This window comes from Trematomus bernacchii, unplaced genomic scaffold (genome assembly GCF_902827165.1).
Source record: "Trematomus bernacchii unplaced genomic scaffold, fTreBer1.1, whole genome shotgun sequence".
NCBI classification, from domain to species: Eukaryota; Metazoa; Chordata; class Actinopteri; order Perciformes; family Nototheniidae; genus Trematomus; species Trematomus bernacchii.
In genome coordinates, this window is record NW_022987714.1 from 16,356,201 (window position 1) to 16,368,367 (window position 12,167).

Here is a 12,167-nt window from a genome sequence, read left to right on the forward strand (position 1 = left end):
TATATACTCTTCTGAATATACGTATTCTTTACAGTTGGTATATATGCATTATTCGCTTTGAATGTTTATATTATTTTAAAGACATTTTGTAATTCATGTACAATGATTACATGATTGTCATAATGTCGAGAGAGAGAGAGAGAGAGAGAGAGAGAGAGAGAGAGAGAGAGAGAGAGAGAGAGAGAGAGAGAGAGAGAGAGAGAGAGAGAGAGAGAGATGACGTCAGAGGTCAGCTGACAGGTTTGTTTTGCTTGCTCGAGCTAGTCCTGGTGATAACAACACAGCGAGAGGAAGGAAGCGAGGACATCAAACCGTCTGTGAACTAGTGTCCTTTACTTTGTATTTTAGCAAGAAGCTACCAGCGCGGTTGACAACTGAGACTTTTATACATCGTTTTTAGCTTTTGAATTGTTGTTACAGCCGCTACCTCCGTTTTTATCTACTGCCAACTGGTTGACTTTGACGCAATATGCCTTCAGAAAAAACCTTCAAACAAAGAAGGACATTCGGTAAGTGTTATTACGGCTTCTTTTAGCATTTTACACACTCTGCTCTCTGTCTTTTGAGTTACAGTATACTGTGTGTTTGAAGCTGTTTATCTAAACTATGCAAGCCTGAACTACATTACGTTTATCTAGACAGGCCAGATAGTTGTTGGTTATTATCCCACTGGCGAGTATTAGCGTTCATTTTGTTTAGCTGGTTCAGTTTACTGTTTAAATATATATTTGACTGAAAGAGGGGATAGCATAATGCACGTATGTCTTCGTACAGCTTATTAGAAAAACATAACAATATGTAGAGGTCGTGTCAACTTACCTAAAATATAGCAGACGTTATAGTTTTAATAAAAATGGTTTCCACTCGTATATAAACAGGGTTAAGTATAGTATCTAGGCTAACAGATGTAATAGTGCCATTTGGTGCAGGCCTGTCTCTCCCTGAGTGTTGGTGTGTTTATTTGCATCCGAGCTGTGGGAGAAAAACAAAGTGGTGTCGAAACGCAGGGCAGAGAAAACAGAGCTGCAGGATTGGGGGATGGGACAGTTTGTGGATAGGAGAAGAGAGGACTTTTAAAAAAGGGCACACAGTCAAAATGTTATCTAAAAGGACGAAGATTACCTTTTGGTGTCTTTGTGTTTGAAGGGTAGGCCACAGCCTCGATGCGGATTCTAGTTTAGTTTAGGCTTCCCCTGTCAAGACGATGCCTGTGGTGCTTTTACAAATACTCGGATTAGTTTATCGTTTTTCCACTTGCCTTTCTCTGACGTCATATACTCTGTGGTGCTTCTCAGTGATTGGAATTTAAATTAAAAACCTGCAAGTACTTTAGTATAATTATATGAATCTTATTTATTATGAAAATGGAAACTGTTGTCATGAGCAGTGGAATAATTCCCAGTATGACTAATAGCAGCCGACTTCCTGTTAACATCTCATTATTGGTCCAAATGTGCACAACCAGAGCACGTGAAGAAGGCCGGACAGCAACGAGAACATCTTCACGTGTGTTGGACTGTATCTGAAAACAAGCTAAAGAATGCTAAGCTAAAGCTTTAAATTACTCTTTATTAGTGTAATACCTTCAGAAACCTAATGAGGTATGACCAATAAATATTACACACAGTGTAAATACATTTAACAAGTAAATAATTTGGAAATATATCATTATATATCACAACATAGCTCAAAGTGGCGTACTAACTTAGCTGTGTACGTCACCGCTAACACAGTTTTCCATTTTAGTGGTTGTTTATCAGAGATGGAACTCTTTAACTTAAGTAAAAGTAGAAACACTATGGTTTTAAAATACTCTATTAAAAAAAACTCCTGAAAGAGCATTACAAACAGTTATCAGCTAAATGTACTCAAAGTATCAAAAGTAAAAGTGTAAAGTAGTATGCAGAACGACTCTTTTCACAGTAGGCCTATATATAAATATATTTTTAAACAAATACATGGAAGAGCATTTTGAAGTTGTAGTTTGTAAATCTGAAACCAAATTACCTATATCTTAAATACTGGGTTGTATATTAGTAGTACTGCACTCCATCTTTCCATAAGCATATTACAGTATGTGTTTTTCTATGTAAAAAAGTAACAAGGATGAGTTTAAAATAAATATAAAGGTGTAAAAAGTACAGTAATTGCCTCTAAAAATGTAGTGGAGTAGATGTAGCATTTCTGAAGCAAAGTACAATAATGTCAATATAGTACTTAAGCAAATGTACTTGAGTAAATGTACTTTGTTCCTTTTTTATATTGTGATAGTCTTTACTAGCTGTCATCATATTTTGGGTATTATCTGGGCACACATTTGGGTAAATTCAGTTTTAAAGCTTCACCCTTTTGCTAATGTTCACTACACACTGCACTGACACGCTGTATCCGGGTGTGAACCAGTTCCGGTTGCATATCTGTATATTAGGTCATGACAATGACTCAGGACATCTTCCAGCTTTGCCAAGTGGTATTGACTATTTCCCATATCATGACACGAAAGACATTATGTGGAATACCCCTTATGCTTTTAGAACAACTGCTTCCCATTTTCAGCGTTTGTTCTCTTTTATGACTGAAAAGTGATGAGTCAAAGGCTGTTTGTCGCTTGCTGGGTGCGGTCAAGAGAGTCAGATGAGACGCACACAGAGCTGCCTGTTCCTGGGCGGTGAACTCATCCTGATTAGCACGCAGCCATGAAACAATGTCCTATTTCCTCAAGTTGGGCATGAAACTTGTGGCTACAGCAAAATAAACATTTGACAGTTGATTTAATTATATTTCTTAACATTTAGCAAACTAATGACCTTTTAAGAATGTAACAAGTCTAAATGCTAGTAACTCAAAGTACTCTGACAGACATCAGGGCTGCCGATTAGAAATGATTAGTACAGTAGTAAAACATGATTCATTACTATGGATAAACATATTGTGGTACTGTATAGTTAAAACTGGTTCCACAATGACCCAATACATCAAATACTACTACTACGCAAAAAAAAATTCAAATAAGAAATAAATTGCCAAATTTGAAGTTGTATTTCTTACAGTATCATTTTAATTTTATCTTTAAAAAAAAAAAAGTAATAATGAGAAAAATTATTTTATAAAATTATTATAAAAATGGAATCCCTAATATCGTAAATCATATTGCAATATCAGTCAAAATAACCCAAACTAGTCATTTTTATCCAAATCCTGCAGCGTTTATTGCCTATGACTTATTGGTTCTCTAAATCAACATTTTTTCTATTTCTACCAAAGGTTAAGTCAACGTTTAAAAACTGATGGGAATGATCACAAGATGTGTTCCTCATGCTCGAGTTCTTTGATTGATCCCTTTTTGACCATGAGACTGTTGTTGTTGATGTGAGTACAAAGTGCAGTAAGCCCAGGGTGTTATCTGTAACCTAAAATGGAGTTAAACCTCAGAAAGGAGGGGCTACCACAGCTCATTAGTGCCTAACAGATCCATCCAATCAGCAGCCGTGTTACTGACCTGATCTTTTGAGTAATCATTGTGGAGGAAAAACTCTTTAGCTGAGATACTTACACTTGAGCATGATTTTAAATTATGTAGCTTAGACTGAGGGCATTTAGTGAATAAAAAGGGTCATTGTTGTATCAGGAGTTTTGAAAAAGAAAACTGAAATTAGCATGCTAACTGACTAGCCACAGAGGCAACAGTGAGTCAGTTCTGTCCAGTGGGGACCCTATTGTGCTTTTGGGGTTTACCCTTTCCTGTAGTGTGTTATATAGGTCTTTGTGCATGTTAATAGTCTGCAAAGGCTCCCACACACATTTTCTGTGTAAAACATTTAATAATTCCCCCAGATGTTTCTAGTATTGAGAATGTAATAGGAATTTTTATGAATTGATTTCAAAGCACTGGGGTCTGTGTTTCTGTACTCTATGCAATGCATACATGGGTGGAGAGAGAATTTCTGGTATAACCTGCCTGTAGGTTTGTTTACACCTGAGTATTTGTGTTCTCTGTTCATGACTTTGCATCTGCTTTGTCTATGATTTCATCTGTCTTCATCAGTGCTAGCCTCTACTGACCTGCTTATCTTTGTTTCTGTTACTTTGCATTAACCTGAGTCTGTTTCTCTCTCCAACAGAACAAAGAGTAGAAGATGTGCGACTGATCCGAGAGCAGCACCCCAACAAGATACCCGTGAGTTCTGATGCACTTGCAATCATTGATTGTACACCAAAGCTTATACAGTGAATACACTAAAGCCACATTTTTCTCAAGCCACTTTGAGAAAACAAACGTGGTGACGTGCAAAACGGCATGCAGGAAACTCGAGTAAGAACAAGAAAATCGTACTGCAACGGAAAGTGTTACCACAAGTTTCCTGGGTGTACTCTGAACTGTCTTTTTAATAGTTTAAATGTCGTTTGTTGTCAGAAGACACATTTCTTAAAAGGCCTTGTGCTTCTGGACTTCTGTTTTTGAGATTTTATTGTTGCATTGAGGGTGGTTATTCTAAGTTTATTTCATATTTTGTCAGTGGTAGAGGAAGTATTTAGACCAAACAATTACATTATTCTGTTACAAAAAAAGTTGAAAATGTTACTTAAATTATGCAGGTATAACTAGAAACATCTACTTAAAGTATAATGTCCCCTGTGAGTGGTATACCTTTATATATTATATCATTAGGTTATTTTGACTTAGTGCATTAATGTAAAGAAATTATTCATTTTTAGGTGGAGCTCATATTTAACTATTTTGTATAAGACTGCAAGGAATGATTATTTTTCATTATGGATTAATATGAGTATTACTTTATACTTTGATGTTTATAAGGTTAAAGGTTTATAAAAAATCAAGAAAATAGTGAGAATTATTGTCACAATTACCAGTAGCCTAAAGTCACACCTTTGATATTATTTGTTTTGTCCTATCAACACCTTAAAATTATAACAAAAATACATTAAAATGGTTCAAATAATTTAAAGAAAATCATAAATCTTGACATTTTGGTAGTGTAAAAATACTAAAACTTGGTTTTTAAAGTTGTTCTTACAGTCGAACTCTACATACCTTAATCTCTAAAATAACTAGTAACTAACGCTATCAGATAATTAAATGTAGTGGAGCTCACTGTTTCCCTCCTAGTAGTTCCTTAAAGTTGTATTTAAGCACAGTACTCTAGTACAGGGGTTCCCAAAGAGGGGGTCGGGGGGTCGCGAGATGATGAATGAAACATTTAAAATATATAAATTATAAATTAAATAACCCTAACCTTATTTTTTTTTTAATTATTATTAATAATAACGTGTGCATAGACATTTTTCAGGGGTGGACTGGCCATCTGTAGAATTTCCCCGCAGCGAGGCTTCCCCCGTGGCACTGTTATTTTGGGGGTCGCGGGCTGAAAGGTTTGGGAACCCATGCTCTAGTACATGTTCATAGTTACTTCTGTAAATAGTTTTTTTGTGAGCAGGCTTTTTTTTTTTTACTGCAGTGACCACGGTAGCTTTCCTCCTGAGAAACGGTTGCAAATGCTTCCCTGTGCAGAATCTCCTAGCAACCACCAATAAACAAAGGCACACCTCGAGTTTCACCTGCTCGATTAATCTGTGTGTGTGTGTGTGTGTGTGTGTGTGTGTGTGTGTGTGTGTGTGTGTGTGTGTGTGTGTGTGTGTTGTGTGTGTGTGTGTGTGTGTGTTGTGTGTGTGTGTGTGTGTGTGTGTGTGTGTGTGTGTGTGTGTGTGGTGTGTGTGTGTGTGTGTGTGTGTGTGTGTGTGTGGTGTGTAGTGTGTGTGTGTGTGTGTGTGTGTGTGTGTGTGTGTGTGTGTGGTGTGTGTGTGTGTGTGTGTGTAGTGTGTGTGTGTGTGTGTGTGTGTGTGTGGTGTGTGTGTGTGTGTGTGTGTGTGTGTGTGTGTGTGTGTGTGTGGTGTGTGTGTGTGTGTGTGTGTGTGTGTGTGTGTGTGTGTGTGTGTGTGTGTGTGTGTGTGTGTGTGTGTGTGTGTGTGTGTGTGTGTGTGTGTGTGTGTGTGTGTGTGTGTGGTCATGGTAAATGTTGACACCAGAGGCAGATGCGCTGTGTAACTGTAATGCAAATCCATCGGCCGGCCACAGTGGAGCCTGAGAGAGAGAGGGGGGGGGGGGGCAGCAGACTGTATGACAGACAGATTATAGCTCTCAGAGCAGGCTCCGCCCCACTGAACAAAACAACCCGGCTTTCAGGCCAAACAGAGGGCAAAGCACTTATAATACTTGCTCAAATGTCTTTTTCATGTAACACAGTGAAATTCATATTAATTATCCTTATTTAATTGAGCAGTTTTTAGCATAAATAAAAACACAAATTCTCAGGGTGAGAATTTGTGTTTTTTTTTACTTATTAAAAGTAAAATATAGATTTAAAAAATAGTAGAGACTATTTATCTTCAGCAGGATAGTCTCCACATAAGTGTCAATGCAAGTGCCAAAAGTAAAAGGCTAATGTTAGGCTTTGAACAAACTACCTCACGATCACATGATTTCATTATCAGAATATCAGTATCAGAATTCCTTTATTCGCCCCGCAGCGGGGAAATGTACGCCATCACAGCAGCAAAGATACACTGCAGATAAAAGGCAAAAGGGATCGGAAAAAAGTAGACTTGTATATTGAATTAAAAAAGCATGTTAATAAATAAAGTAATGAAGGAGTCTATAACGTTAACGGTTTGTAAATAAACTGTAAAAGTAGTAATAATTGCACATGAGCATTTGTATTTATATTGTTTTGTTTTTTGATATTTACAGAAGTGTTCTTGCGCAACATTGGTGTTATTGTCCTTTTTTAGTTTAGTACTTTCATTTAGTCACTTGTTAGCACTGCCATTTTTAAAACACAAGTGCTTCAGATATTCACCAGTAGAGTATTTACTGACATATTTCATGTTGTAGAACAAAATGTAAAATATCTTGTAAGCTTGGGTTAACCATCATTTCCGGAAACTTGCAGAAAACCATTGACTGTGTGACGAGAGAGCCTGGCAGTGTTCAAAATGCTCACTCATTTCAGGGTTGAGGACTCATTCCTGCACCACTGTATTGATGTCCAGCAGTTAGGAACTCCCAGAAGATGTCAGACAGCTCCCTATCACTTACATTGAACAAGGATTATTATAGCTTACACAGGAAGACAGTGGATGGCTCAGATCAGTAACTGAGTGTTTTGAATTGTATACCCTCCGTCTGTGCAGCAGGCCTCAGTGGATTAGTGTTACAGCAGCACTGTGCCCTCGGTCAGTGAGGGAGCGCTCTGTGCTGACAGTGCTGCTTTAAAGGCCTTCTCTCTAACCTGATTACATGTCTTACTCAATGAAAGATTCCATGTTCGTTGCTCAAGCAGAGCCATTCACGAGGACAGGGCAGAGGGCCATGATCAGTGTTTATCACCTGATATGTGTGACTTCATCTATCTCGCACTATTGATCAGGGACTCTGCTCTAAAACAAGCAGAGGAACTACAGATTTCCCTCTGAATAGAAGATGAGATTGATTCATTTATTGTGTGTGTGTGTGTGTGTGTGTGATTCATGTATTGTGTGTGTGTGTGCGTGTTGTGTAGGTGATCATTGAGAGGTACAAAGGAGAGAAGCAGCTCCCCATCCTGGACAAGACCAAGTTCCTGGTGCCAGACCACGTCAACATGAGTGAGCTCATCAAGATCATCAGGTAACAACTTCAGTCCTCTACTCTCTGCTCCTTCTCTTTCTCTATTTATTTCTCCTTTAGTCCCTTTCCTGTCATTTACTTCCTGTTTGTTCTCACCTTTCATTTGTTATCACTTCCTCTGTTCTCTCATTTCCTTCCTTTGACCTTCCTCCCTTTTCTCTTATTTTCATCAAATGTATGGTACTCTCGTTTACTTTACTATTCCCTCCTTTCTTTTCATTTCCTCTCCTTTCTTTTCATTTCCTCTCCTTTCTTTTCATTTCCTTTCATTTCCTTTCCTTTCTTTTCATTTCCTTTCCTTTCTTTTCATTTCCTTTCCTTTCTTTTCATTTCCTCTCCTTTCTTTTCATTTCCTCTCCTTTCTTTTCCTATCCTCTCCTTTCTTTTCCTATCCTCTCCTTTCTTTTCATTTCCTCTCCTTTCTTTTCATTAGGAAATCTATCTATCTATCTATCTAAGATAGCTAGATAGATAGATAGAGAGAGAGATAGATGATAGATAGATAGTTATAGATAGATAGATAGATAGATAGACACTTTTAGCGATCTTTTATACTTCATGCAATCTGCACAAACAAAGCTGTGAGTCCACAGATTCTATTGGTATAAGTTTCATCACTGTGCGATCAGAACTCACTCTTAACCCTGTGTTCTAGTATGATAAATAAAAGAACATTGTACCTTGAAAATCAATGCATTCTAATAGCGGGTACATTTGACCCGTTGGCGGTTTTAGGTATACAGCGACCCCTGGCGGTTCTAGTGTTAACTCTCCTTTCTTTTCCTGTCCCCCTGTATTTCCCCTCCTCACGCTGCCATGTCCTGGTCTCCCCCCCCAGGAGGCGCCTGCAGCTGAACTCTAACCAGGCCTTCTTCCTGCTGGCTAATGGCCACAGCATGGTCTCCGTGTCGGCCGCCATCTCCGAGGTGTACGAGCGTGAGCGTGACCAGGACGGCTTCCTCTACATGGTGTACGCCTCCCAGGAGACCTTCGGCACCGCCCTGACCAATCAGTGAACCACTTCCTGTTTCTTCTTCCACCTGACAGGCCATCGGACAATTGTAGTTCTTAGCCCCCCTCCGTGTTTAAGCCACACACCTTTTAGTCTTGCAAACTAAATCTAAACACAGCGTAAGATAATTCCCAGATTGATTGGTCGGCATATTAAGATGAGGAACCCGTTCTTTATCGCCCTATCTGGTGAATCATGTCTGCTGTCATGGCAACGTACCGCCTGTTATTTTCAGTTTTGTGGTCTCCTCGGCTGTATTTATGTTAATGTATATATACATTTCAGGTAGTGCTAAAGTGGTAACGCTCCACCACTTATATATAAATATATACATTAGCCAATGATCAAAGCCAACCTTAGTTTTAAGGGTTTTTGGGGACAGGCGCTGGAGAAAGTTAAGGGTTTCTAGGGTTGTTTTTATTGCAGTTAAAGGGGAACGTTTTAGATTTTTAGAGTACTATTGCCAGAGTAAAATGCTAAGGAAATAGCAAAGATCTTATTAATCCAAGCAACTCTGCAGCGTGTGTCACATTCCCTCTATTCCTCTGTGTTTTAACGCCTCCCTGCCTTGTATCCTAAAAGCATCTTCACTGTAACAAAAACATGTTTGGGAACTGCTTCTGCTCTTGAAATGGATGATTGTTTGCAACTAAAAATGCCTTGGTGTACAGATCATAGAGCTTAAAGTATAAAAAGGGTTTCCAATGAGAGTGTGGACACACTACAAGGAGCATGGTCCGAGTGCATGTGTGAATGGAGGGTGATAAATGCTGATGAGAGGAGGGGGCTGCCATTTTTTTACTTTTATCTCCTTTATCACAAGTATTTATTAAGGTGATGAAGAAAGGTCAAATCTACAGGGCTGATTTCCCAGAGCTGTTCGGTTTGACTCTGCTGAAACTCAACAAGCACTTTCATTGTGGGGAAAACCTGCACTCTAAAAAAAAAAAAAAAAATCCTGTCTGTCTCTAGATGGTCCTTCTGTCCTCCTCCTCACCATCTTCTTCGATTTAACTGCTTTTATATATCGCAGTATTTTATCATTTTCTTTTATGTGATTTTTATTTTCTTAGTCTGACATGTCTTCGCTGTCTACTGTATGTGAAGTACAAAGCCACTGTGTGTGTGTAACGGGGGGGGGGGGGGCATTCGGCACAGTGGTCTTCTTTCTGCCTGCCCCTCTGTTTCACACACGCATACACACATCAATATCACACAGCCTCTTATGTATTTATGTTGGTATTTTGTAAACAATAAAAGGAGAAAAAAAAGTACATTTTCTTTCTTTTTGTCTTTTTTAAGTCATATTCACTTTATTAGATGTTTATTTCTAAGTACGTGCAAAGCTGGTTCAGATATGAATGTTTCATATTTACAGTAACTGGACATAGTTGTTAAAATAGTCTGCAGCCAGGGAGTTGTGTATCACCTGGAAGAATTATTGAAATAAAAATGTAAAACGCACAATCATAATAGCTTTTATTTACCTCTAAAATATGCGCTAATTGTGTCAGAATTAAATAAAAATGTAATAATGACATTTTCATTTTTACTATGGCTTGCTGACGATATGAAATAAACATGGACAAGCCATTTGTGAAAGGTCAACCCTGCTTTACGGTTGACAATATTCAAATATTAATTTCATTGCAAAATGAAAATGTAATATAAATAATAAAACCTAATTTTTAAGGAATGGAATAATCAACATTTTTTATATAACAATTCTCTGAAAATTCAAAAAACACAAATGCTAAAGCCATTTGGCCATTTACTTTTAAAATATAGTTGACAATATTCAAATATTAATTAAAATGTGAAAATATAAAAGCATTGTGCAAAATGCATCTCACTCTGTTTCTCCGAATAAATATAAAGTGCACTTTCTTTTTTAGGCTCTAACAACCTGTCAGTCATTCTAGTCATCGACAGGAGTTGGTGTTTATCTGCCGCAGGCTAAATGGAAGCTGCTAGACAAGTTCTATAGTGTTGTGTTTTTTAACTAAAGGGAGAGTACACACAAGGTGAAAGGTGAAGACTTTCTGGACATCCTGTTTTGATGAACAGAGACTAGCCTTGCTAGCTTTGGTCTCTGGGGTCAGATTGATGCTAACTTCATGGCTGTAGAATATTCCTTTAGCTAGCAGTTGGAAAGCAATGCTGGAGAACTTTACCTGGGTGTTCAGATGCTGGGAAAGTGCTGGGCAGAGCAGCGTTCCTTAAAAAAAAAAAAAAAAAAAATCCCAGCTCTTCATTAATGTTACGATGAAAACCTTTATTTGACAACATATCATCCACCCTTGCCTTTTATTATTCTTCTAAATCTTTTTTTGACATTGTGTTTGTTACGATGAGTCCCAACTGGAAGATCCCTGCTGTGTCACTTTGTATGAATGACTTTCAGAGCTCAATCTGATCTGCACATGGAGATTCAAGTACAGCATTAACCAGCAGCAACATCCAATGTCTGCCTGGCTTATCTGCTCAAACAAAATGGCATTTCAGTCTTTGTTATGTTTCTGTCTGAAATACATGGCAAAAAACAAGCTTCTCCTCCTATTTCTAGTGACGACACCAATGTTACCACACCTGTCATAAACATCAGTCACACCACTTTTATCCACAGGAACTCATTTTCTGAACAAGCACTACGTTAGGCAAAACTCAAAATTGTATTTCAAAGAATAATCACTTTGTTGCTCCTGTACTGCTTTATTATGTGACAGTGATAAAGGAAGCTCAGACAGAGATGGGACCACCATAACAACGTCAACAGTGTTCTTGACTGGCAGAAAATCAAGGTCTGATTTGGCTATAGCCTGTGTCATCACGCAGGATCAGGTGACCTCTAACCTCCGCTAACCTGGAGTTTATGACATACTGTACACAAAATCAGCCAAGACATTGCACAAAATAAAATGTACACCCTCAGTTTGCAATGTCAGAAACACACCAACAGCTACCACGCCCTTAACCAGGGTACAGTCAAGAATAATCTTTTTCTCAGGAACAGAGTTGTTCAACCCCATCCTCGACTGTGAACACAACATCAGTATCAGTCTTTTACATCACTTTCCACCAGTGACAAAAAAACATCTCAAATGAAAGAAGCATACAATGCCAAATCATCCATTTCACAAGATGTAAGCACCTGAGCCAAACAGCAGTCTCTGACAGGGGCAGCATGTGCAGCAAGCTCTCACTCCCTTGGTTTTGGCCCTTAGCACAGGACACTCTTCCTTCAAAACAGCATCAGAGCCAAATCATTGAGGGCCCAGATCGCTCTCTGAAACTGCTGAACTCATCAGCTGACATGGCAGCATCAGCAGCAGTATTGACTTTCTGTTCTGTTATGTATGTTGCAACACTGGAAGAACACTTTTGAACAGCTACAAAATCCTCAGGTCACACAGATTGTCAAACGAAGTGACGTTAACCTGTTAAGCCTGAGCCTGTTTTTCAGGTATCAGG

At 38.4% G+C, this 12,167-nt stretch overlaps 1 protein-coding gene across 1 annotated transcript; it reads left to right on the forward strand.

Annotated features, from left to right (window-relative positions):
- The first annotated feature begins 248 nt into the window (after nucleotides 1-248).
- Nucleotides 249-9,972, forward strand: map1lc3b (microtubule-associated protein 1 light chain 3 beta). Its single transcript, XM_034141373.1, has 4 exons — nucleotides 249-509; nucleotides 4,122-4,177; nucleotides 7,578-7,684; nucleotides 8,523-9,972. The coding sequence occupies exons 1-4, from the start codon at nucleotides 470-472 to the stop codon at nucleotides 8,698-8,700; spliced, it is 381 nt and encodes a 126-aa protein (XP_033997264.1). The 5' UTR covers nucleotides 249-469; the 3' UTR covers nucleotides 8,701-9,972.
- The last annotated feature ends 2,195 nt before the right edge of the window (nucleotides 9,973-12,167 follow it).